We start from the raw sequence: 27,055 nt of genomic DNA, 5'->3' as shown, positions 1-27,055 counted from the left end.
TTGTAGCTCTTTTCTGGACATTCTGCCAAGAGGCCAATGGATGCAGTTTATTTATATGAATATAAAAAAGAAGAATAAAAACAAAACCAGACACTTCACCAACCGAGGGTGGTGGGTACTGTCTGATCTGAGGTTAGACTGGAAACCAAAGCAAAACAAAAAGCTTTATAGAACTCAGTCTAGATGACTATGGTCCTAACAGCCTCACTCATGCACATGAACCCATGCACATGCTTATTTACCTTTAGCTGGGGCTAAGTTAGGGCTGACACTAGATTCTATCTCCCAAAAACACCCCTTTGCAACAGCTGTCCCCAAAATAGTTACATCTGATCATCATTTAAGAAAAGGGAAACTTCACATAACTTAACAATCTAAAGTCTCTGTCTTTTTGGAAAGTGTGAGGAAGAATAAAAACGACACCACAGGACCTTATAAGAGAGTTAAGAGCATATTCATTAGAAATGAAATATAAAATACAATGATGCCGCAGGACAGAGAGCAGCACGCAAACAAGACACCCCCCCCATTCCCTACCCCCACCCTAATCCATGGAAATACACCTATATAGTACAAATTAGAGATCTCAAACAGGGGGGAGAGGAGGGGGCTTACAAAGTAATTTTCTTGCTATACAGAAAATATATTATTTGCTGGAAGTCACTGCTGAGTTGTTAGGGGCCCAGGGTCAGTCACTGCTCAGGAATGCCCCTGAAGGCACGCTGACCCCTACTGTTTCCCCACCAGTTTGCTGAACACATCATAGATCTCTGGCTTTTCCTGGGCAAACTGCTCCGCTGTGTTTTTCTGTAGCCAGTCAGACGAACGCATCTGTTGCTGCAGGAGGCCAATGAGGTCACCAAGGCTGGAGCTACTGGCACAGGTAGGCTCCTGGTGGCGGGATACAAAAATTACTTCATCTGTGCTATCTGCTTTGCCATCCTGATCTGATTGACAAGGCTGCTCCTTCTCCTCAGCCAGTATCTCCTGCTCACGCTCTTCCAAAACCTTGCGTATCCGTTGCATACCTGCAGTGGTATAAGGAGGAGAAACACTAGTGGATTAGTTTAAGCCATGAGTGTCTCCAAACCCACCAGATCCAGAAAAGGAAGATGGAAAAAGTGAGAAAAAGCATAGAAGACAAGAGGATAATAACAGGCTGAGTTTAGGATTAAGAAGAGAAGGGAACAGTGCTGCAGAAATTGTGGTGGGAGGAAAAAGAGAAGAACACATTACTCGCCTAACTGCAGCCGGTGGGTCTTGTCAGCAAAGATGATGCGGAACCATCCGGGTTCACTGCACTCAAAGGCTTTTCCGCACGACAGGAGGACCTTATTATCCAGAAAACGCTTCCAGAGCAGCAACTCCTCCTCAAATGTGCCTGTCTTAAGGTACTAGGAGAGTCATCAGAAGGGCCAGAGGTTAGTAACATATAGACTGCATCACTGAGGTCCTCATGAATTTGTGATTCCCATGAGGTCTGCAAATACCAAGGGAGACACCTTTTACCTCTGAAGTACAGCAGTTGTGATACAAAGGAAGAAATGGGGAGGGAAGTGGCTTGAGAGTAGTAAGATTCCTGCAAGGAGGGAAGTTCACAGATAGACGAACGGAAAAGAATACACTGAAGTATCTGGCAGTACTTCCCCTTCCTCATCAGACAACAGATTTGTTAAAACAAAAAGCTTGTCACAATATTAACCTTTCCTCTAGATGCAGTTGCACTACATGCCTGCCCTCACCCCAGGAGAAGCCTCAGTTCCTAAGACTACCAACCTTTCGGAAGTCAATCCAGACAAAGAAGCCTGCGTTGCGGTTGAGAAAAGGAACCCCAAGTGTCTTCAGCTCATCTGTCACATATGTATGGGCAGCTTTTAGGCGGGCATGGTTGGCCCTCAGGTACACCTGGTTGATCCAGTCTGACCAGAAGAAGATGATTAAGAAAAGCATCACAAACTGAGAAAGTATTCAGATCTGTTCAAGCTTCCAAAACAGTGTCTTTTATCTGCTTCACACTTCATCTCCTTTTGTTTTCTGTTTCGTCAAATAACAAAAAGACAGGCAAGAAGTATTTTGCAGTTTCATGTCTGTGCAGAAGAGGATCTCCTTGACCTTCCTGAGGAAGTTTCCCTACGCTTATAGTTCTTAGTTGTCATGGACTGCTAGCATTCCATCCTGGGCAGAGTTAGAAGGCCACTCCCATTTCCCTTGTCCCACAGGCGTGTTTTTTGTTTCTGCTCAGCTGGTTCTATACAACACTAGCAATTTCTGTACAAATAGCTACAACACTTCTTTCAAGCTGCTCCTCTAACCCTGCTGATCAGATCTGCAGAAATGGTCCTTTTCTGCAGAGCTGTCAGCCTCTTGTTGCATGGGCAGCTTCAGGGTAACAGAAGACTGTCGATTAAGCTGTACAAAGAGGAGACACTAAGGAAAGTAAGGGGAGGGGAGGTCTTCCAGGTACCAAGACACACAGAATGGCAGAGGATTGTACACGGAGCTACTGACTCACCTCTGTCTCTAAGCAGCTGTGCAACCTTGTGCTGGACAGGTCCACAAACCCCGTGGAAATAACACAAAGAAGCCACTGCATTAGCTACATCTTGGTTCTCTGTATATAAAGTACCAAAACGAATCCCAGAAACAGCAAAATCCTGAAGAGGACACAGAGAGACTACTTTATTACACTGAACGACTGGGATCCCATTACTTCTAACTTGATCTTTCCAGCATGAGGAACCTGAGGAGCCCAGACCAAAACCTACCAGCCACAAAGGTACAACATGATAACAAGCAGCACTCACCTTGGTTATGCCCCACATCACGTGAGTCCTCTGTGGATCAGGCAATCTGTATGTAGAAGGATGCAGATGGGCAGTTAGTGTCATAGGTGCTGAAGCTTTTGGTTCACCAGTGCAGCATTGCAGAAACAGAGAGGCAGCATTACACAGTGATAGACAGTGCACCATGGAACAGCAGTCAAGCAGGGAAAATTCAAATGTGACCTAACTTTAGAAGCTAGGAACCCCCTGGAAGTAGTTTTAGACAGCATCTTTAAATATTTCAGAGACCCAGATGCTTACAAGTGCTACATTTTACACACAGATTTCCTGAACATATGAAGCTCATACAAATCAGGCTTCTGCCAATATATTTGTCAAGAATCAAAAGCAAGGTTCCTTTACATCTAAGCCCAGCAACACTGAGCTAACACTTAACCAAGCGTATTTTATTTCCTTGCAAATGAGCACAAAAAGAAAGCTAGCACCACTGATGAAGACTAGAAATTAAAAAAATAAATGAACCCTCAACACCCCACCTTATTTTAGAAAAGATATTAAAAGCTTTTCATCTCATTAAAACAATACCTAATAAAAGCCATTATCCAGTCTGTAATACTACTGTGATCTGGGACTACTCTATGGAAAAAAAGGAAGTAAACAGCAACAAAAAGTCTTTGCAAGTATCAACATGGGAAAAAGATTTTTAGGTAGGAAGAAAAGCATCACCTTCAACAAATGAGAAACCTGTTTTCAGTTTTGGGGACTGCCATAACCAAATACTGATGCACACATTGAAAAGTGTACCACAATAAAAAGCTAGCTACCATTTTTTACTTGCTAGATTGTATTGGACAAAATGCATTTGCCATTTAGAAATTGCCAAAAAAAAAAAAAAAAGAAGAAGAAAGAAATCAATGTAAGGTGGATTTAGAATTTGCTAGCTCATGACTTAACTTCCAGTCACAAGTTCTCAGCAAGGCAGCATGTTGAACTGTCACTGGAAGATGGCCAGGGAAATAGGAGTTGCTTTTACCTGTCCATGCCTAGGACACTGTGAAACGTGGCTGATTCATCAAAAACTGACAGCATGTAGATCTCATCTACTATCACATGCAATTCATGTCTGCAAAAGGACAAAATGGAGATTACAAAAGAAGGCTGCTTCTGGTTTAGAAGCAGAGACAAATTCAGGCCTGCAAATACTTGCTTTATACAAAGAAGAGGGGATGCCAAATTTTGCAGAAAGAAAGCAATTTTTTCTCAATTTATCTATTTTGTGTACCTTGAAGTGATTTGAGGTATATGCACTTAACTGTCACCTACTGCAACCATATAACAAGACAAAAATCCTATCATATCCAATGTACTATTGAAAATTAATTCCTGTATGTGCTACCCATGTAGAGTAAGTTGTATCACCATCCACTCAGCATCTCATAGATTCTGAATCTCAAAGAATATTATGATCCGTGATGAAGCTGGGAAGCATATTGATATACTTCCTTGTCTTTACAAATACAGAGAAACTGAGAGGAAGAGAACTCAGCTTCCTACCAGGGAAGCACAGCACCATAGTGTTTCCTTAGGATTACTGAAAAATAAAACCTGCATTCTTTGATGCAAGCTGCTTTGCCACCCCAGATAACTGCATGGCCCATGTTCCCAGCAGTCCCCTCTTTCTTAAGTCCACCAATGTGTGTGAAGAATAGACTATCTGCCTGACTTAAAAGATATGCACAGATAAATTCAGGGACAGCAAGTAGTCCACCAGATTCTGAAAGCTGTATCTGACTCAGGATAGCTCAGCCTTCCACAGTGACATACCTTTTGGCAAATTCCAGGTAATCCTGTAGCTCTGACAAGGAGTAGATGTCCCCTAGGGGATTTTGGGGATTCAGAAGAATTAAGGCTCTTACAGTGACACCCTGCAGAATGCAAATAACACAGTACTAAGAGAGTACCCATCATGGGATACATTTGCAGTCCCTCTACTTAAACAGTCCCTCACTTGAGTGTGACACAGGATTCCCCTGGAGCTTCCACCATGACTTTTCACCTCAAAGGTTAGATCTGCATGAGAAAATTTTCAGCCACATATTAAGATTTTTTTTTTTTTAATTAAATCATTTGTAAAGTGAACTGAGCAAAATATTAAAGAATTAATCTATGATTTTGAAAAGCGGGGATTGCCACCGCCAAGTAATTGGTTGCCATCTGGTCAATCAGTTAATGAGAAAGATGGTCTCACATGCTCTCAGCATGGAAGCACTTTCTCTGAGCTGCATCAGTAATTGGGCAGTAATAAATTTCTGAAGACTGCCCATGAATGTGGCAAGAAAGATGAGAATTTGAGTTAGGTGGATGCAAAGTGTACTCATTTAGAGCACACTTGGCTGGAGATGTCAGAGCTGGTAATGATTCAAAGATGCAGCTAAACATATATGAGATTTAGGACAATGCCAAACTTACAGAGTAGCTCTTAAGAAAAGTGATTTTCACTTCCATTTTATCCTCTAGATTTTCCTCCTGTAAAAACTCTCAGTATTCTTAGTGGATTCATCTGCCCTGCTGTGTAGAGCAGTCAGTTTTCAGGTAACTCAGCTGGACTTTCTGAGGGAGAAACCCTGGGTAGTCCCAAATTTTAGCGCATGGCCAAGTACCTTTTTTTTTGTTGATATGAATGGGTTCCAGTGCTTTGTGAAGGGTCTGGGTTATCCTTCCTGCTGTGACCAAAACTGGACAGACATAACACTGAGGGATTCCCCCTAGAACTGCCCCTGAGTTTGCAAGCAGCCTCACCCCACTCAGTCTACAAGGACAACCAGAAAGCCAGGTGGTAGGTTTTGAAAATGTTTTGATCTCTTATGGGATGTGGTGTCTCCAATATATTGTAAACTTAGGTGGTAGTGTGAAGCTCAGCTAGACTCACCTCTGCTCGGGCATCTTGCAAGGCTTTTTCCAGTTTTTCCACCGTAAGCTGAAAAGGCCGAGTGCTTGTTCCAGTAATCTGCAAGACATAAAAAAGATAAAAAAAGGCAAAGTTGTTTCTCTCAAGAGACTGCCTTGAGCCAATCCACTGAGAAATGCTCCCTGAAAGAAAATAAACCCCCAGCAATAATGACCTAGCAACCATATTCTTATCCTTTTATACGACAGAGAGAATAAATAAATCAATAAATAAAATCAAAGAAATGGCCATCAGAGGCTGGCCACAAACAGGATTTTCTTGCTATCCTTGAATAACTAAAACAATGCAATGTCTCCATCTGCTCTTCCACCCTGGGGCCAGCTTCAGTAGGACAGGACATAGTTCTCTCTCCAATGTTCAAAATAATCTTTTTTTTTCCTTTCAGGGACTCTTATTGGGAATAAGATACAAGAAAAGGACAAAACCAGAATCCAGATTTACAGTCTCCAATTACTTTCTTGTAAGCTACATGCATATTTTCCCAGAAACAAATAGTGAAAATGTCCACTGCCTGTAGTGTACCCTTGCTCTGAGAACTGCTTGCAGAGGTTCCCAAAGCTCAGAGCACTTTCCAGTTTAACTACAGAGGTTGTTATTCCCTTCTCTCAGATCTTACCTTACTGTCTAAATAGACATACACCAGCTTGACATTACCATAGAGGAAGACACTCTGGGTAATACCACCATAAAAGGGAGTAGCAATCAGAACAGCTTCTGGAACCAAGAAAACAAAGTTGGTTATCAACAGGTCACAGTCTTGTCTCCTAATGTGCTTTAGCTAAACATGAAAATGTTTTTACAGCTGTGCCCCCTCGAAACACTGTAATGCTACTGCCTCTTTCTTCGCTTTATTTTTACATTAATCCTCTAATTTTCTGCAAGAGCCCAGGCAAACATGGGTATAGCCCATGTCTAGTCTAGCAAACTAAAACAGGGCACCACAAAAACAGTGAAGGCAGACAGGGCAGGCATCAAGTGTGAGTGCATGACATCTGCAGACCATGGAAATAAAGAATTTCACAGCACAACCTTGCAGGAAACAAGAACTTTGCAGCAGGCCAATGCCAATTCCAATAGTACACTTCTGTCTAACAGTATTTAAACAAAGTAACACATTATTTCCCAGCAGAAAAAAACCAAACCAACCCAAAACTATGTTCCAATCATCCACTTACCCCCTGGATCACAAAGGACTGTCGCTAATGCAGAAAATAAAGAGCCACAACCATTTAAAACAATCACCTAAGGAACAAAGAGAGAAGCTAGTAATAAATCCATACATAGCAAGTCAACACTATTAAATAATAATTCCTGACAAAATCACTGAAATAAATTTTCTCCCCAACTCTCTATTAGAGTTTTCCTGCTGAAATCCCACTTCTACCAGAATAACTTTAATCCTGTTCTTTGCTTCAGAGACACTTTGTTCTGGTGCCATTCTTGCTTCTAATAAGCAATTTAGAAAAAGAACAGTCTTTAACTAGGGAAAAAATTGGGGAGCAGTTCTGAGCTGTTAGTAAAGCAAAATACCTTTCAACAGTTAATATGTGTTATCATCTCTTTGTGGTAACAGCAGTACAGACCTCCTGCCAAATTTGTGCCAAGGTAGAAACTATTGTCTCATACAGAAGCAGGTTTGACTCCTGCTTCTACAGGACAAATGCTCACAGGCACCATGAGTTTCATTCCAAGTATCAGGAAGAATCTGGTGCCTTGGAGAGGCAGTGATCAGCAAACAGATCAGTGGTAACCTCAGTCCCCATGAAGTATGGGGTTCTATTGAATTACTGCAGCCAGAAAAGCAATGGCTGCACCAGCTCCTGCTGCCTTCAGCACTCAGCAGAGGCAGAAGTCCCCGACCTCCACAGGCCCCCGTGTCCAGGCTGTATCTCTCACAAGTCAGCAAGTCCTGCAGAGACTCAGGTCATGATGCCTTTCTAGCAATATTACCACAAATTTACAGGCTAAAACTAATTGTTGGTTCAATCACAAATCTTTGTCCTGAGGTATAACAGAGGAATGGGATAACATGAAACTCAGCTGAAACAGCGGGCACTCTTTGTCAAGGCTGAGGGATACAGGCATAGTAGGTCTCAGAGCTAAATAAGGAGATGAAGATATAAGGCCCCACTGAGAGCACTGGAAGGAGGAGTTGGCACACACAAGTGAAACATGAGGCAAATGTACAGCAGACCTGAAGTGTTTTGGCTGAAGTGTGCATCAAAAGCTACTGAAATGAAGAATCAATCTCATGTACATGATAACGGGTTGCATTCTTACCAAATCATTTGTTTAAAAAAACAGAATTTCAAACCATTTCCCAACAAATGGCAATACATTAGAACCAACACCAATGGACACTGGGTTACCTACATTCTCTGCTTTAAGGGGTGCAGGGGCCTTGCAGTAATATGTCAAAAATCGAGCCACTTCCTCCCGTAAACTGGAAAATACACGAAAGCAAATATTGATTCCAATATTCTCCAAGAGCCTGGGCTTCCAAATCAGGTTCACATCTTAGGAAAATAAAGTCAGGGACAGTAAAGTCTGGTGAAAATAGCTAGAAAACAGGATAGCTCAGGCCCATGGAACAGACATGATTTTTACACCCAGTAGAGCTGTCACAGATAATGTCTATAATGGTGCATGCATTTCTGATGAACTTTAACCCAGCACAGAAAAGAAGGATTAACATCCCCAAGTGTTCACTATGTTTCAAAGAATTGTTTGGAGTTACCCAATTTGTTAATGTATACAAGTGCTTTTAAAACTCTGTTTGCTTTAGAAAATTTGTATCTTCTCTCATGTAAAAGGCCTTTTAACTGGATGAGCTGCTAGGAGAGCTAATGTAAAGTTTTGCAAAGAAAATATGATTAAATGACCTAGAAAAGTTTTAACTAGAGAATGTAGCAGAAGAGGTTTGTATTCATCCATTCTGTTTATTAAACAAGTAAGCAAAAAGAGAAGTGCTACAGAAAAGACTTACAACAGATGTCCTTTCCAGTCAGGATACTGAAGCAGTGGAGGGTCGATCACATTCATATCAGCCTGTGTCAGCTGGGAGAAATGAGAAGAATCATTAAAAGCACAGTTACTGATAAGGGGAGCATGGAGATAGGATCTATGTACGGGCACACACCTGCACAGACACTTGTGCAACTTCAACAGCTGTAAAACTGGATTGGGAAAGCCACTGACCATCAACATTAATGCAGCTTGGAGAAGCAAGGACCAAGCAAACAGATCTGTGGTACCTTTCAGGTTATATGAACCATGGGCTTCTGCTAAGTTATTGCAGCCAAAACTTGCACAGAAATCTACAAAAAGGATGCAGAACAGGCAACACACGATGCCCATAACCAAGGTGCCCACAGAAGACTTCCTCAGCAAATGAAGCAACCCCAAGAGTGCTTTGCCCAAGTTCTGAGGACAACAGCTTTTGGCTGGAAAAATAAGTCCCAGTTGTGAAAGCTCAGGTCTAGACTGTCAGAAGGAGTTAGAAAGGAATTTGAATTGGAGTCAGATATGTATTTTCTTTAATAAGCTTTCAATGCATTATTTTTTAATGAATTACAGCTTTCATTTATGTCTCCATTCCAAGCTGCTGCAGGTTCTTCAGATTTATATTTCTGACCAGTTTTGGTAAGTATTGAAGTATAAGAGGAGTTTCCAAAAGACAGGAGAAAAATCAAATTATCTTCTTAATAATTATTCCCCAGGGCAGGCACTTTGTTCCTTATGAGAAGTTCATTCTGATCTCAAAGACAGATTGACCTGAACTGTGGAGGTCCTTTTGAATATTTATAATTAGATAAAGTGTGCACACTGATTTTATTATTATTATTTCCAAGGTTATAAATATCACGGTTTCACATAATCCAGCTCTGTGAAGTTGCAAGGGAAAGCACACCATTGATACAGGCAGAGAGAACATTCTGGATAAACAAAAAGGCAATAAACAAGTATTATGTGCAATGTACCTTCCAAATATTTAATGGCAACCAAATCTATGAGTTAATACTAAAAAAGGTAAAGGTGGGGGTGACACAAGTAGGTGATGGTGCAAGGGAGAAGGGAAATTCCACATGCAGTGTGAAAGTTTTGCACATGATAACAAAGCTATATAGGTGTTTTAATAACTGGTGCCAAGCTCTGGAGTTTAAAGACACTGTCCTTATCCCATGCAGAATTACAACCTGGTATTATAGGATTTAAGTTCCTTTATTCAGCTGTAGATGTCCTTGGAGCCTATGTAGCTCCAAGAACTGTGCCTCCTTACACCTCTTTCCTAAACTTATCTAGAGAATGAAACATCAAACACATCAGCAGACTTGGCCAAAAATGACTATGAATTAATGAGAACCCCTAAAAGTAATGCGTTAAGGGGTAAGGAAACCAGATGGGCTAACTTAAAGGAAGAGCATCTGAGATCTCATGCCAGAAAATATTCTCTAATTTAAGGGTCAAAAGTTGAAAACAGAAATTGGATACATTATTCAGTGGCAGCAGTAAGTATTTTTAATCCCAAATAGCAAAAAAAATATTTGCCTACAATCCCAGCTGATGCTGCATTCAGTGAATCCACAGTTACTCGAGGCTGCAAGGACTGAGAAGCTGGCAACAATACCTCTGTTCTGCTTGCTGCCACAAGCATGAACACTATAGCTGACAAAGTCTCAACTCACTTTCATAGAAGGGCTAATTAAGATGCAGCTGACTACTGTCTCCCTCTGCACTACTTCCTGCAGAGTGGTGCTGGTTTAAAGGGGAAAGGACAGTGAAGGAAGGAAGGAAAGCACCACCTATGCAGCCTAGAAGATATCTTTCCATGCAGGCAGCAGCTCTGCCTTACCTGTTCTTTTAGCTGGAAGGTGGGGTAGAGGGGTAGCATCCCCCGAGTCAGTGGAGTGGCAGGCAGAAATAAAACAAGGAACATTTTGAGGGTGGGAAGTGGTGGAATGGGAGCAACCACGAACTTCAAACTGCAGAGACTGATTGTCCAACCCTGAGCCACCTTCCCTCCCTGCACGTAGCTACAGGTAGGAAAAAGTGCCACCTGCCCACCTCAAAGGCTGCCTGCCACCGCGGCAGTGATTTTAATGGAAATCTAGAAGCATTCCTCTGCAGCACAGTTCTGTTGTTTCCTTCTTACTTTTTCTACTTTTTCAGTTGTGCTATGTTCTCCACTCCTCTGCCTGATACAACTGAACAAAGGCAGCAGGTAGCAGCTGACCCAGCCTGATTTTGAGAGATTTCACTGCTGCCACTCTTTCACATTTCAGGTGAGTTCAGAACCGGGCCTCCAAGTCGTGTGACTTTATAATGGACAGATGTGAAGATCCTCAAAAATAGAGTTCAAAACTAATTTCAAAACATCTGTATTAAATCATCTACTGTCAGCAGGGGAAAATAAAATTTATCTTATTTTCATCTAGTTTTCTGAAATAAGTACATCCCCCGAGAGAAACCCATTATGAAGAGGAAAAGAAAAACACCCATGTTCCTATCCTTCTGGAAAAATAAAATAAATAAATGTACAAGTAGTTGGATTCAAAAGTGACTTCCAACAAATTTAAAATTCGCAATGAAAAACTTTACCAGAGAAACCTGAGTAACAGCAGTAACTCTAGGAAACTGCAAGTTTTGAAGAGGAACTGCAAAGCAAATTCCGTGTTTTATTTTGGAATAGAACTTACCCGCTTGGACATCAGGTCAAAGCAGAGTTTGTTCTCACTAGTGCCAAAGTTTATTATACCCTAGAAAAAGAAACAGTGTATTGTTTACAGACACATAAAACATGTAAGTACATCACCTTAGCCATCACTTCACTGAATTGCCTCCAAAAAGCTTACCAAGGAAAAGTCAAAACACAGTTCACATAAACCTCACCATATATAACTCAAGACATGAATCTATGTGTGTATGTTTCCATATATACCCTAAGCACTCAGCTTCTTAGTCAATAAACTGTAAATGAACACGTACTAATAGTTTATACTTCTTTACAGAACATGTCTTACTTAATGTTGAATTCACTCACTGGTATATGTACCTAAGAAAAAAAAACTAAAACAATTCTGAAAAAAAAACAAATTTTACTCTTCTGCAGTGGTTCTAAACAAGGTTTTGGATATATTTCTTTAACTTAAAAGTATTTGTTTATCAGTAATTCCTATTCCACACTACTGATTTGCTCAGAAGCCATATAAACATGTAGTCATGACAAGTAGTTAAAATTCCGAATTTTCCCCTCTGGAGAGATGACCCTACAGTTCCAGGTTTATGATTTGGCCATATTTAGTATGGCATTAGATCCTGAAGAGTTCAAATCTAGTAGCACATTTTCATTCTTGGAAGAGTTTTGAGTAAATAAATTTTTAAAATGTGAAAGAAAATCTAAACAACTGTACACTTCTGATGATATTAAAGTACAAGTCTAATTTTAGGTATTTGTTTAAAAAAACTACCTCTTACATAGACAACAGTTGGTACAAGCAGCAGCCTGTATCTCATAATACACCTTGTAACAAAAACTTCCCTATGTGTTTCTAGTTTAACAATCTAGTTTTCACCACCTCAACACAGGCAATGAAAGTCAGGGCTAAGAATAAAATATTTTTAAAGTTTCAAGTAGATCAGTACGTGAATGAAGGATCTACTTAAAAGTAATCCACATATAAACTGTTATTTATATTTACTGGTTACTCAGTAATAATTTGCCATGAAGCATTAACACTCAGTCTTTGTGCCACAAGAGGGCTACGATGAGCTACTTAAAACTGAGCAGCTGAGTGTAAACGGGCAGAAAAAGTGCTGAGTGATATTAAAATAAATTTAAAAAAAAAAAAGGTTACTACTCAGTAGCTCTATTTCCTGCACCCATCACCTGCAATAATCAGATATAGTCAGATAATCAGAGATGGTCCTCAGTTGGGCAATAGAGGTGATGAGGTGGAAGGAGGAACATGAGCTGCCTTCCCGCAGATTTCTTACATCTTTCAAGGTCTGCTACTGCTATTATTACCCTGGTAGAGAAATCAGAGTGTGCAAACCTGAGCTGAACACAGCGTTCATCTTTGATACCTAGGTGATCTGCAAAGCTACTTCTAATTTCTTTTCCTTAAACAGTTTGACTCACCTTGTATTAGTGAGATCAAAAAAACCCCACACCTTTAGCATATCTGTCAGCAAACCTCTAAGAAACTTATTTCCTAACAAGGAAGCCAGGAAAACACTTTGAGGTTCTTACTCACATTGGGGTTCTTGTCTTCATCATACTTGTCAGCATGATAAGCTTTGTACCCTTCCTCAGAGGAGCCCTGAAAAATGCTGGCAAAGTTTCCGCGAGCAGAGAGGTAGGGGCTTCTCTGGAAGCCACTGGGGTTACAGAAGCCATGCACATCAACCCTCCTCTTGGCAAGCGGCCGAACCCTCATCTCTTGCAAGTTGCCCCCTCTTCCTCCCATTCCCTCAATTTCCGACAGTGCCTGGCTGAAGTCCAAACCCCGAGGCACGGCAACAGAGGAGGAGGAGCCACTATGACTCTGCTTTAGGATGCTGAGCATTTGAGCAAAGACATTGAACATGCGAAATTCGTGTTCCCGCTCCAGTTCAAACCGGCGCTGCTCCAGTTGCATCCGACGCTCCTCCGCATCCAAATCTCGCTGAAATCGGCGTTCTTCCATCTGCAGAAAGCGCTCTTCCATGGCCCGCTGAGATGTCAGAGTCTTCAGCAGGAGATCATCGAGTGGGTCCCTCATGCGCTGGCCTTTCCGCTTTTTTCTCAGCCGATGCAAAGCAGAGAAGCCAGGCCGGGGAACAACATTCTGGATCCGTGATGAGTTTGCCATGTTCGGCTCACTGAAGCCTGTGAATACACAAAAGGAAGAAAAAGTGCAGCAAGCAAAGTGGCATGGGCATGCTTTGCTGCCTTCCCTTGCCTGTCCTAAGAACACCTTTTGATCTCCTGTAGGGTTTACAGAAAAAACAAAGTAAAACCTGTCCGGTACATCCTGAGGTTTGCAAACATTTTTTTAAGTTTGCTTTTACCATCACACGTTGGGCACACCATGGTGCTGCCAGCCCCAGCCCTTTACATAGCCTCTGTATTAACCCAAATGATCATCAGTTCTCTCCACTAGGCTAACTATGCAAGCACCACAGCCAAGGGCATGTACCATTTCTTCCTGACCTCAGACATCAACCTCACATTTGTTACTACCTCTTCTTCTCCAACAATTCATGGTCTTCAATCAGTCCTAGACCGGTTTGAAATCCCCAGGATGCCCAGACTGTACCCTTCCTGGCAGCTAAGCAATGCCAACTTCACTTTCAGTGCAGGAGTCTCATCTTCTGGAAACAAATACACTGTTTCTGCCAGTGACTTTCAAAAATATCTTCTTTCCAAGTCCCACTGAATAGCTCAGAAAGTCAGGCAATGATTATTCCCAAGTACTCTTCACTGTCAAGTGGGCTAAAATGTTAGATCTGGAATATATTTTAAAACACTGCAAGGAGAGCTTCACCTGCACGTTTATAGTGCAACCATGGCAGAAGAAGGTCTCCCAGTACAATTCAGCATGAGGAGCACAGAAAGCTCTGGTTATGTTCAAATGATACCAAAAAGCATGCCAATGGGTTTTTTTCAACAAGGCAATTACTGTCAGCATTATATGCAGAAATCTAACTTGCCCACCTTATGGAGCCCTTTGGACTTCATACACAATATTTAGCCTAGCTCAGTAATTCCAGACTATATTTACCCACAGCAAGATACCTGCGTTTTGGGAACGGCCAGAAGACCATAAAATCAGATACCAGCCTTCTACTTTAAAGCTTTTTAGGATCCAAATGTGAAAACCATTCATTGAGAAAACCAAGTGTTTATCTCTGCACCAGAAACAATCTTCTCTCTCTGGGAAAATGGGCAGAAACCTTATGCTGGAATGAATGTAAAAGGCTATCCCTACCTGAAGGTGAAACACTGGTTTCAATGGGAATCTCCACCCTGGAGATGGGAGAGTCATTCTGGGCCCTCTCCAAGAAGGCTCTCTCCATCTCCTGTTCTTCAGGGGAGCCCTGCTGGTAAGACATGGCTTGTGGGGGCTCTGGGGTCAAGCTGTGGCCATCAGAGTTCACCTCCTCACATTTGATTTCCATCAGCTCAGGGTGCTGGGAGTGTCCAAAGGGCAGGGCCGAGGTGGCAAACTGGTGGTGGTAGCTCTCCACCATGCTGCCCTGCAGCACCTGCTGAGCCATCATGCTGCTGCTCAGGGAGCCATAGGCCAGGGCCGGCCGGCTGGTCAGCACCCGGTCCATCACCTCGTAGAACTTCCACGTCCGCCCGCCCCGCGGGGTCTTGCTATTGTCCTTGATCCGCCGGTACTCCAGCTTCATCTTCTTGATCTTCTCCCGGCACTGGTCGCCCGTCCGGTGGATGCCCTTCTCCCGCAGCACCTCGGCGATGCGGTTGAAGACGTGCTGGTTGCGCAAGCAGCTCTCCAGCTCTATCTGCACCGACTCGTCGGCCCAGAGCTGCAGCAGCTCCACCACCTCGGGGTCCGACCAGTTACTGCCGCGCTCGTACTTCTTCCCACGAAAATCCATCGCTCCCGGGGTCCCGCCCGCCGCTCGCCCCGGGCTGCGCACCTGCCCCTGCCCCGCCGGGAGGGGCTCTCGCACCTCAGCCCTCGAGGGCGCCCGGGCGGCCCGGCCTCCCCCGGCCCCTACCGGGCTGCAGGGCCTCGGGCACGGCTCGGCACGGCTCGGCACGGCACGGCTCGGCTCGGCACGGCACGGCTCAGCCCATCCGCTGGAGCCAGGCGGAGCGAGCTAGCGGGGAGCCGGGCAGGCATGTTCACATCCGGGGTGACGCACATGCGTGCAGCCTTATTCCGGGATAACTTTATCCCGTGCCAGGCACTTGTCGCGCTCCCGGGGCCAGGCCGGGCTCCGAGCGGCGCCGTGGGGTCTCTCCCACCCTGCCTCTTTCCCTCCCTCCCAGCCTCCTGCCGTCCGTCCCTCTGCACGTCCCGGCCCGGGAGGAGGCAGCACCGACGGGGCCGTGCTGCATCACCCCGTGCCGGGCCGTGCCGAGCCACAGCCGCGCCACAGCCGCGCCTCCCCTCACGGCGCTCGGCACCGCGGCCCCGCCCCGCCCCGCCCCGCCCGGCGCTGCCAGGCACGGCCCGGCACGGCTTCGCCCGCATCAGCCCCGGCTGCGGCCCCGGCGAGGCCGAGACCTCGGGAGCGGTGCTGCCGAATGCCGCCGGTGCAGCGGGCCCAGCTCCCGCCGCGCCCCCGGGCCCGGGACACTGGCGGCGGCTTTGCGGGGGGCGGGCCCGGCCTGGCGAGAGCTGCGGGGGGCGGCGGCAGCCCCTGACAGCGGCTGTCCCCCTGTCCCCGTGTCCCTCGGGCACCGCTCGGGGACACGCGCGGGGACGGGGCACTGCCCGCGGCCCCTGGACGCCGGCGAAGGACTTGTGCCTCAAGTCTGGCCGTCGGGAGTGACCAGGCATTACACCAGTTCGCTCCTTTGTTTGCACCCCACCATCATTGAGCCGTGTGGTTCAAATCCCACCAAGCACCCAGCGCGTCCTCTGCCACATCTCTTAGAAGGCTGAAGGACTATAGAGAGCGAATGCAAGATTTCTTCCTTTTCCTCTACACCAGCAGGTCAAATTCCCTGCAGGGATCTGTAATTGCGGAGCTCGACTCCACAGAGCTATCCTGCCGCATCAGCCATGGAGGTGGCCTCAAGCCACGCTGCAGGACAGAGCTAGCAGCACCGTGCCACATCGGTTCGGAAATTTCAGTCCAGAGCCCAGTCTGGCAGGATAAGGACTGAGCCCTCAGGCAGCAAGTACAAACATAAATCAGTAATCAATGAGGGAACCAGAATGAAACGTAGTGTCCATATCCTGTATCACCTGTGGCCAACGTACAGATGGTGAAGCACATACCAAGTCTGAGATTTTGCTCTTTGACCAAAAGATCTACTTCATAGCAGCACTAGGGTTTTTATCCAACTGTTATTACCTTCGCTCTGGATTTTAATAAATCATTCACAGCCTCTATGACTCCATTTCTCAGTCTGTGAAATGGAAACAAAAATCTAAATCTTTGCTATATTTCATAAAATACTTTGAATACTGTCTCGGGGGGGGTGGGCGGGGGGGGCGCAGTGGGGTGGGAGGCAATTTTAAAAAAAGAGGCAAAAAGACTTAGCAAAGAAAAAACCTAAAAATACTTAGCTTTAAAAATCATGCTACCTTTCTTAATAAATTATGACCAGAGAGTAGTTTGGATTTTTAGTGGTCTGCTGAAATAGCGTTTGTATTTCCACATGCCCATAAGATGTACTTTTACTTTCCTGGCTTTTTTTTTTTTTTTTTTTCATGGGAATGGCACTCTGTGTTCTACAAGTACGTAGTTATATAAGGACTTTTACATAGATTGTGTACTGGAGTACACAAAGACCAGCGCAACAATGAATAGAGCCATTGATGATATAAGTTTAATAGTAAATATAAATAGATTAAAGGCAGCATGGAATAGTCTTTTAAAAAAGCTTTTCAAAGAAGCCTGAGAGCTTGGCTACAGCCTGTTATACCTGAGGGCCATAACTTAGCCAGGCAGCAGCACAGCATTCTCAAAAGTAACTTGACATATATCCTGGCTTCAGAAAGAACCACTGTTTCAAAATGCAAACATTAAAAGGAATGGAACCTAGATTCATGATATAAAACAATATAACAAATCTTGAACTATTTTTCATGGTTCAGTTGTTTTCACCTTCTTATGCCTTGAAAAGTGGAAACTTGATTTTCAAAATGAAATTGAGAGCTTCCATTGCAATCATGTATCAGACAAGCATGGGGGTTGAGCAGGAACATATAATGTGCTGGTATATTGCTGAGATACTTGTTTCACCTGCCATTTCTTTGAGCTGCTTTTCTAATTCAAATGGAAAAGAGGGTTAAGAGGGGGCTATGTTTCCACAGTGCAAGAAGTGATATTAAAATGTGCACAGAGCAATCCACTGAAAATTCCAAAACCAAAAAGAAAGGCTTTATTTTCTAAAGGGTTTTGTACACCTGTTTAACTGACAAAAATACAGGTGCCACCTAATTTGATGTATCCAAGATAGGGTAATTCTTTTAATATTCCTTTGTAAAAAAAACCTTCTCTACCTTTCCTTTTCATGCAGCAAGCTCAGGAATGCAAACCAAATGCTGTCATGGAGGTCCTTCCTTGTATTCAAAGAATTTTGTGCCTCAGGTTCATCTCAGCCGATGACACCTGAATGCCTCAGTTACAGATTCCTTCCCTGCAAAATGCATGTCACAGCTCCATTTCCAACAACCCATGACATGTGATCCTGAACATACCACCTCTAAAAAATGGTATTAAGCTTCACTATTTCATTCCTTTTAGATTATTATAGGACTCCAAGGCATTGATGCAACGAGTTGATGATCAGCTAAATCTTAGACAGTAATGCTTGCCCTACACATTCCAGGCCACTGGAGCAGGGGACTGTGCTCCTCTGCCAGTGCCCATAAGCAATGATATTCAAAATAAACTTTTGTCAAACTCTTTCTCAGTGGTACGGTCACAGACAGCACTGAAATGAAAGACCTAGAATTTCTGTTTGTTTCCAGCACATCTGGAAGTTGAGAGGAAGGGGCTCATTGAGTTTCAGGCCTTCAGCTGAGAAATATGACAGCCATCATGATGGTTTTGGTAGCAAAAATTTTACTAAAGTAATAGAGGTCTTGTAACTCAGTTCAGTGACAGATGGTAATAATAATAAATTATTTTGTAATTACAGAGGATTTAATAATAATAATAATAATAATAATAATAATAATAATAATAATAATAATAATAATAATAATAATGCCTTAAAATTATAGATGCCTTCATGCTGCAAAGAGGATGGCTCATAGCAAGCAGCATTTGGGTTAGCATCTCCACTGTCATGCTGTTTCCCTCTCCCAAAGAACGCTCTTTGCATCCCCTCCAGAGAAGAGGGCATTTGGCAGCTCCCACTGCTGACACCCCCTGAGCCAAGGCTTCCAGCAGCAGGACCTCTCTGGTCTTTGGGCTCCATGCACCTTGGCAGTGCGGAGGAGCCGCCGTGGGCTGCAGGTGTCCCTTCCAGGCGGGCCTGGCTGGCGCAGTGACAGGAGGAAGGTCCCTGCAGAGGGTTCTCCAGCCCTGGCTACCTTCCTTTGCCTGGCACAGCGGGTTTGCATGGAAACCTACAGGTGAGAAGGAACGTGTGGGGGACCCTGGCAGGCTGGGAATGCGTTAGCAAGAGATTGAACAGGAGAGCCAGTTGCCCAGCAGGCCTGTTTTCCAGAAGTTCAGTGCATGGTTCTCCATGGTTCAGTGTAAAGGGAAGTTTCTGATGCAGTCAAGTAAAACACAGCTGTTTTCAAGAGCCTCCAGCATGGGAAAGGATGCTGGGTTGGCTCTTACAATGCCTTAGATCAGAGGAAGGTTTCTTCCCCAGGATGTGTAGTGGCTGCTGGCAGCACTTAAGTAAAGCCCAGAAGCACCTTGACCAAAACCACAACCACCTGATGCCCATTTACACACTGTCTCGGAACCAGACTAGGTGAGCAGACTGAGGTCTATTCCCTAAGAGGTGGCTATAGTAAAAATTCATTGCAATTATTGCAGTTTACAAATTAAAGTCCAAATTGACCATCGAGACAAAAACCTTCATGCATCTCTCCAGTTTGGTAGATAGTATAAATAAATATGATATTTTGCCATGTTATCAAACAAATGGGAACAAGTTAAAACTCTCTTAATTCTGCTAGTTTGCCTGGATCTGAGCTACTGCTCTGGCTAGTGATGGTGCAGAAGAGCACCCTTAGGCACTCTCTGTTCTTCATCTGATTCCCCAGATTGCCAATAGGCACTGAGCAGCTGAAGCCAAAGCAGCCTTTATGTTTACATTCTTTAAAAACTGACCATTGTAAAGAAATGGAAAACACCCCTTTTGCTTCACAGACTTCCTAGTTATAAAGGTTCTTAGTAATATTGATTATCCACTCAATTTCCTGCAAAACCCCTCAGGCCAGTCCCTGAAAACCACAAAATGCTGACTGAAACAAAGCACCTCAACCAAAACTAAGGCAGGATCTCATACGTACCAGGATCTTCCTTCCAAACTTCCTTCTTCTATGTCTGTTTGTTTATTTTGGAGATGAGTTTATTATATCTCACTGGTTTTCAGAACCAGCAAGACCAAACAGCCATTACAGATGCTTTCTCTTAGGCTTCTTATTGCATTGGCAGGCACATGAAGGGGTGGAAAGTGTACAGTTGGCTTTGTTAAATTAAGGTATCACTCTAATAAGCAGCTGCAGCACATGGGCATGAGAGAAGAGAAGCAAAAGTTTCTGAGGGAGTCATATTCCAACATATACCCACAAGGTTATTTAAGGTACTTCACAGTAAAGCCCACAGAGGGCAGTAGGACAGCCTTCAAAAATATTTTGTAAAGCGGAGCTGGACAAGGAAAACTGCAGAAGAAAGTAAGAGTTTGGCTGTTCAGCTCCCAGACTTTCTGGAACTGATTCTTCTTTTTTTCCCCCCAAGTGTCAGTTTTGTACACGATTAAACAGCGCATTGCATTTCCTGGGAAACTCTGAGCAGACCCACAGGACCTGTCCCACTGTGGGCAGAGGGAGCTATTGGAAGTGGTGAGTGTTTTCCACCCTCGAAGTCAGTGTGACATTTACACAAACAATTAAGGAATTGTGGTTTTCACACTTTCTGTGCAAATTACTTTGATAAGAGCCAAGTCTGCTTACTCATCCCATGCAAATATTTAATGGTATTCCCTGGAGCAGGAAGTGGTGGTTGGACTGGGGGTATTTCAAGTACTGGCTAACCCTGTGACTAACAACAAACAGAGATAAAGGGAATCTGAGTGTTTAAATTCATTTGCTAGGGGGATTCAAGAGAAGAAATGGATCCAGATTCTTATAAACCATTCTCTTCTCCAAGATATCTACATTTCTGTAGATACAGCTGCCATAATATGATTTCTGTAAGTTGTGACTGAATAAGTGCCTATGTTACAGATGAAATGGTGGCAAATTTCAGGGCAGGAGCAGATAGAACTTCTGCTAAACTAATGAGCACACCACTAAGGAGTGACAGGGCCTGTGTTTTCTTCTTCAGGGTGAAGTAACAGTGACTGATGCTGCAGGCAAGAAATCAAACCAAATATATGTATTAGGGCAAATAAATTTAACTTTCCATATGATACTGACATTTGCCATCCTATATGCAGAGAAAGCTCTTGCATTGCTTCATGTTCTCCACTAAGGCTTGCCAGGCACCAAAGCCAAGGCAAGCAAAGGCACCTCAGCACTTGCAGATTCACATGTACATTTAAGTTCCTTGAAGGGCACATTGAAACCTTTTTCTAAATACAGAGATTTTGCATTGCCCTAGAGAAAGAAACCCTGAGAGCCTTTGCCATGAAGGACATGGAGTGGCATCTGACAAAGGGACCTCTGTTTGCAGTTTCTTCATAGTCACTGATAGTGGAAGAGGACTGCAAGGAAAAGTCATGTTCAAGGGCATAGATGTAAAGAAGAGCTACTGGCTCTAGCTAGAAAATGGGCACTAGTAATTGCTTCCCTCTTGGTATATTGTTTATATTAGTCAGGCATGCATTTTTGTCTGGTTTCTTTCTTTTTTGGCCATTGCTGCTTCTCGGGCTGACTCTGGTCTGGGAGTTCTTTGCAAATGTTTTTGCCCTCTCTGATGCCAGAAGACGACATGGGTCATTTCAGAACCTACAGACACCAAGCCAAAAACCCCTCAGTCCCTTTTGTGGCCTCCAAACTCAGATTCACTGAATATTTACTAAGGTAAATACAAGAGATAAAAATCCTCAAGTAACGACACAACAAAATCAGGTATCAACCCATTTCTCTCCCTGTGTGTGGCTGGACTGTGCCCTTCAGTTGCCACGATATTTTTTTTGTCTCTCTAGTTTTACATAAGGCATATTCAGGATCAGTCACATTTGCCTTAAAAGAGAAAAGCCAGACCCAAAGAAGAGCAGGCTAACTGCCCTTATCTGATGCTAAAGATAGACACAGAGACCTCCATGTTTGGTCTCATACAATAAACAGTTGGAATTCAATTTCTATATAAAACCATGGGTGAGAATTCTTCTGTATTTTAACTTATAATAGTGAGGAGCTTATACTGCTTTTGCTTGAGTTAACTGCATGAGCTGGAACTGGGATCTCATTTCCAGTAGCATAGCTAAGAGCCAAGCAGGATACTTCTAATGTCCCCCAAAAGGACCTGTTCACTCACACAGAGTCTTTTCTAGGGAGGGGTGATGGTATCAGTGCAGTTTTTTGAGTGCATCCTCTGCTACAGGTGTCCTTGGTTTTCACAGGGCTCTGCCAGTGCAACTCAGTCCTGCTGGAGCCCCACAGCTTTCCTGGTGTAGCCTCACTGCACTGACAGCAGATCATCGTTCCCACCCTGGCCTTCTTCTCTGCTCTGCCAGGCCTGAGAATAACAAATGGTCATAACACTGGTAGCCTCAGTCTGAGGCTGAGCCGCAAAACTTGTAACTGCTTGCCTTGATCAGAGAGCTACAAAGACAGCATCAATGTATCCATCCAGCTCAGCCGTGCTCAGCTTCTGCTTTCCTGAGCCAAATATAATCCCCAAAAAGGGATAGTCCCCTCACATATTGTCATGCTTTCTTAGCAACTGCTACAAAATACTCTTTTATTCTTTTTTATCTTTTTAAGCTTTTCTTTGCAGTTGGTTCATGAGAGATAGAGACCTTTCTATTCTCCTTCCCTCATTCTCCCCATCTTGTGCAAAAGCTTCAATGATGTTGTCAAAAGTCAGCAATTGCTCCCAGGAATATTATTGTCCTTGTGTAATTACCAGTACCTCAGGGAACAGCCTGAGACCCTGTGGGTCAACACTGTCCCAGTGTAATGGCAACTGCCTGAGCTGTACAACTCTTTGGTGTCTCATCCAGCTGTGCTATCATTATCTGAACTTGATGTGGCCCAGAAATGAAGTCCCATTTTTAAATACTATTTTAATGCAAACTTCCTGAGAGCAGGCTGGGGAAACTATCGCTGTCTGGCTGTGCAAGGGAGTGAATGAGAGGGAGGTTTTTGAGCTTCCTGAAATAAATTTTTAAGTAAGGCTGGTAGTAATTTTATGCTAATATTTAAGTTAAAATAACCACACTGGATTGATTGCTGTCTGGAAAGAAGAGATAACCAGAAGTCAGATTAGCACAAGGTTTTGATAGCTGTAAGTAGATATTTGCCAATGCTGCTAAGAGGCTATCTTCCCTTCAAAGTAGTGCATGGAAAGGGCCAGGGAAAGAAACGTGGAAGTGGTTTGGATGGAAGTCAAGTCTCCCAAGAGTGGAAATCCTTCTAATTTCTCACATGGATCCAGAACCAGAACTTAAAATCCCTTTAAAGCCAGTGGCCCCCAGACACTTAAATTGAAGCTGGGGAGAAGATCCTCTTGTTCCAACAGTTGCACAACCTGCCATTAGTATTTGGAGACTACAATAAGACAGAAACAGTCAACAGAAGTGCACAGGTGGTGCTGTTACCTTTGTTTCTAAACAGGCTGACAAACACTTCTTTTGTTACTGAGTGATGTCTCCTGCCAGTGGCACAAACTGGCAGGGACACTGTCTGGTCTGTTTCACAGTAAGATTATCAACAGCTTGAGACTGAAAAAGAAACTTGTTTGCCCAAAGGCTTCTCTGGTTTGCACAGCTATCCTATCGGGCTTCTCTGTTGTTCTCTTGTTATTTACATCTCTACCTGTGGCAGCACTACCATGTCAGTTCCTGGAAGATGCAAAGTTTTTGAAATCTCACTTAAAGGCTCCCGAACTCTCCTAAGCAACTTATTCAGTGCTTTTCTATGTTTGGAATGAGAAGGGCTTTCTAAAGGCTAACCCTTATCTCTCCTGCTACAATGCAAGTTGTAAGGGAGAATTCTTATCCTATCTAGCACTGACTCAGAAAATTGCTTTGCTTTTTCTTTCATAACAAGCTGAGAGGTTAGTGTACAAATTGAAAAAATGTAGAGAATATCTAGACATCTGATTGTTTTTGTTTTTCTTGTCTCAACTCTCTTAAACTAACCTATGGTTTTTGTGAAATCTGCAATCTACAGGTGTAACACTCAATCCAAATACCCACCAGTGCTAAGCAGAGAAAGGAGGCTGTGTCAGAGACTATATTCATGTCTGTTTGTCCCAGGATAAGGATGGTCTCTTAGCAGTAGCAAAGCACTTGAAAAATTCATTTTGTGATCCCTTAAAACCACTTGCTGTCCTGCAAGCTGCACACTGTATTTGTGCAGTGGATTACTCATTCCTATTTTGTACCTCTCCAGATTGAATATTATTTCATTTGGTCCTCCAGCACCTGAAGACCCCTTTGAGTTCGGACCCTGTTCTCCCACATGCTTGCACGCCCACGAGCATGACACTACCATCACATTTGACAAGCATTATCTCTGTTGGACCTCTGAAGCCATTAATGATAAGAGTCCTCTCATTGCTCCCTCCCATTTGATGCAAAGCTCCAAAGAATGTTCAGTGAATAAGCTTTTCCATGGACAGTGACTCAAATTCCTGGAGTTTCACATGGGATCTGAGTCCATAGCTCCTTATGAGTATCATGTGAAGGAATATGGAAAACCTTAGCCAAGTCAGAGTATAGGACATCTCCTTTCTCTTCCCTGGTTGGTTCCTCTGACAGAAAACAGAGGGCAGGTGGCTCTGATAGGATTTCTTCTTGACAGGCCTGTGTGCCTGTGACTTACCACTTTATTATCTTCTATAGGCTTATACACAGCTCATTTGTCCCACTTTTTCCAGAAATTGCAACTGGGATGACTACTACCTAGTTTGTTTTGCTTCCTTTTCTCCTTTCTTCAAAGCTATCACTACATGCACTCTTTTCTTACACTGTGGGATCTCACCCCTTCCCTGTGATAGCTCAGAAATATTTCCTAATATTTCTCAGCCACTTCCCTTAATACTGGACTTCATCAAGGGCCATGAAGACCTGTATCTAACCAGTGCCTGAACAATCCTAGGATTGTTCCAATTCAAAGCCAGCTCCAATCTTTTAGAGGCCCATTTCCTCTGACACCGAGCCAATCCAGTCCTCAAAGCACAACTTGTGCGTGCATGCAATGCTGAGTCCGACCTCAGTATCTCTGCCAGACCCCACTGTTTCTTCTCACTAGCATGCATTAGAGGGGTACAGACCCATCCAGGAGACTGCCACAAAACTATTTAGATCTGCTGGTTTGATCATCCTGAGTTTGATTTGGTTCCACATGCAACTTCTCCATCCCAATATCTAGTGTATTTGCCCCTACCAGCCAAACAATGGTGAGTTGACTAGCACTCATCCCACTACACTGGTCCAGTTCCAAAAAAGTTGGCAGATGGAAATAATTACTCTTAAAAATACAGCTGGTAGTCACTCCAATCTTGTTTTCTACTACAAAACAGGCTAACACCTTGTGTGTTTATGACTGCACAACACAGTTATACAGCTTGTTTCCACTTTACATTTAAGAAAGAGAATCACAGGGCAATTCATCACAGGTCAAAAGAAGTACCAACCAAAGATTCTTCTTGAGGAGAAGTACCAACCAAAGACACTGGTTGTCTTATCAGAGTTCAGTGCTCCATGAGAACAACACTTTCATTTATCCAGAACTAAAATGCCCCAGAAATTAACTACACCCATTGTCCAAAGCAAACAAAAATGATTCCCCATACCTTACAGCTGAAGCAAAACACGACTGGAGTAAGATAGTAATTGATTGTTCTTACCTGTAGATTTTACTGGCAAGAGAAATGGACTGATAGTCAGTCAGATTTTGCCTTATGATCCTGGTTACAGCTGCAGTTATAACTCTGGAAAAAGGCTGAGGAACTGCTCTCTTTGGTGTTTATTTACTTTGTCAGGTACGTTCATCAGATTGCAACAAGGAGCTCCCAGAAAAGCATGTGTGAGAATCACACCCCCTTTGCAAGATTTTCCCAATCAGAGGCCATGTCCTTGTGCCCTTGGCTTGAGTCACATGGCTTCCTTGCAGTATTTAAAGAGCAGAATGTGTGCTGGTTATCAATCATCAAGTGCATGCCTTTTGGAGTGGAACATTCAGAATTCACAGCTATTGCTAGAAACTTTTGAAAATCTGATTCTTTGGAGGCTTACAGGTGTTTTATTACATTAAGGAAAAGAACAGGTTGTTTTGCAGTTTCTGGCAAACCTTTTCTTTGAAAACTCAGTCTTAGTTTGGACTGTGCTATGTTCAAATAATTTTAACTGTATGATGTTTACTAAGCTGTTTTTAAACAATGATTCATTCTAAGGAACTTCATAAAAGGTTCTAGAAACACATAAAAAATATTTCTAGGTATACAAATGACAGGCTGTTCATCTACTCACTGGCTGAGACATCAATAACAATCAGATGTTGGTGGCTTGAAGAATGCCAATGCTTCCTGTTTTTCAACCTCTAACTTCAGAATTGCAAAGATGGTTTCTGCAGAGATCATCTCCTAACCCAAGACTGTCACAGCAAATCCCCACCCCAGAGCCTGAGGGAATACTTGAGACCCCTCTTTCCAAAGCTAATAAAGCTCTGGCAAGCTGAGGCCCAGTACCCTTTGCAGGTGTGTGTCTCAAGCCTACTGAAAGCCTGTCTCTGCTGCTGACCTGTTGAGGTCACTTTCTAAATGTGATACACTGTGGGAGCAAAAGAATTTCCTCTGGTTTAGTAAGCTGTTACTTAAAATAGAAGGTAAGTGCAGTGGCAGTGAACTGAGTCAGGGTATTCATACCCTGAGTGCAGCCAGAAAGGGCATGTCATGTTCAGTCAACAAAAGCAGCTCTCCCCATGCAACTTGCCACCGTTGCACAGCTTAAAACTGGTGGGTGACTGCAAGAGATGAAAGAAAATGTTTCAGTTTCTCTTTAGGCCTTCAGTGCAGCTGGCAAGACTTCAGAAAAGTAACTGCTTTTGTGCCATGGGAGTTGTGCAGTGGAAACTGAGCAGCAGCCAGTTCCACCCAAATCTCCCCTCCAGACCACTGGAACGTGTCCAGGACCATCACTACCCTCACTGACAGACAGAAAGAAATAGAGTTCACCAGTATTAAAGATGTGAGCTGCTTGGCTTGAATTTGAGTCAGATGTCTATAACCCAGACTGTACTAGCAGCCTACACCC

At 43.5% G+C, this 27,055-nt stretch overlaps 1 protein-coding gene across 2 annotated transcripts; it reads right to left on the bottom strand.

Annotated features, from left to right (window-relative positions):
• Window positions 1–452: 452 nt before the first annotated feature.
• Window positions 453–25,803, bottom strand: ACCS (1-aminocyclopropane-1-carboxylate synthase homolog (inactive)). Of its 2 annotated transcripts, none has more exons than XM_069017172.1 (15): window positions 25,651–25,803; window positions 13,005–13,618; window positions 11,448–11,507; window positions 8,738–8,808; window positions 8,125–8,194; window positions 6,927–6,993; window positions 6,368–6,465; window positions 5,713–5,790; window positions 4,608–4,708; window positions 3,817–3,906; window positions 2,805–2,850; window positions 2,513–2,654; window positions 1,777–1,919; window positions 1,241–1,394; window positions 453–1,028 (listed from the first exon to the last, which is right to left on the bottom strand). In XM_069017172.1, the coding sequence occupies exons 2-15, from the start codon at window positions 13,599–13,601 to the stop codon at window positions 730–732; spliced, it is 2,016 nt and encodes a 671-aa protein (XP_068873273.1). In that variant the 5' UTR covers window positions 13,602–13,618; window positions 25,651–25,803; the 3' UTR covers window positions 453–729. The 2 variants fall into 2 exon arrangements, with proteins under 2 accessions (XP_068873273.1, XP_068873272.1); XM_069017171.1 differs by lacking the exon at window positions 25,651–25,803 and adding an exon at window positions 14,721–15,723.
• Window positions 25,804–27,055: the final 1,252 nt, after the last annotated feature.

The sequence above is a fragment of the Aphelocoma coerulescens genome, chromosome 5 (genome assembly GCF_041296385.1).
Source record: "Aphelocoma coerulescens isolate FSJ_1873_10779 chromosome 5, UR_Acoe_1.0, whole genome shotgun sequence".
Classification (NCBI taxonomy): Eukaryota; Metazoa; Chordata; class Aves; order Passeriformes; family Corvidae; genus Aphelocoma; species Aphelocoma coerulescens.
This window is presented reverse-complemented; position numbering and strand designations above follow the sequence as displayed.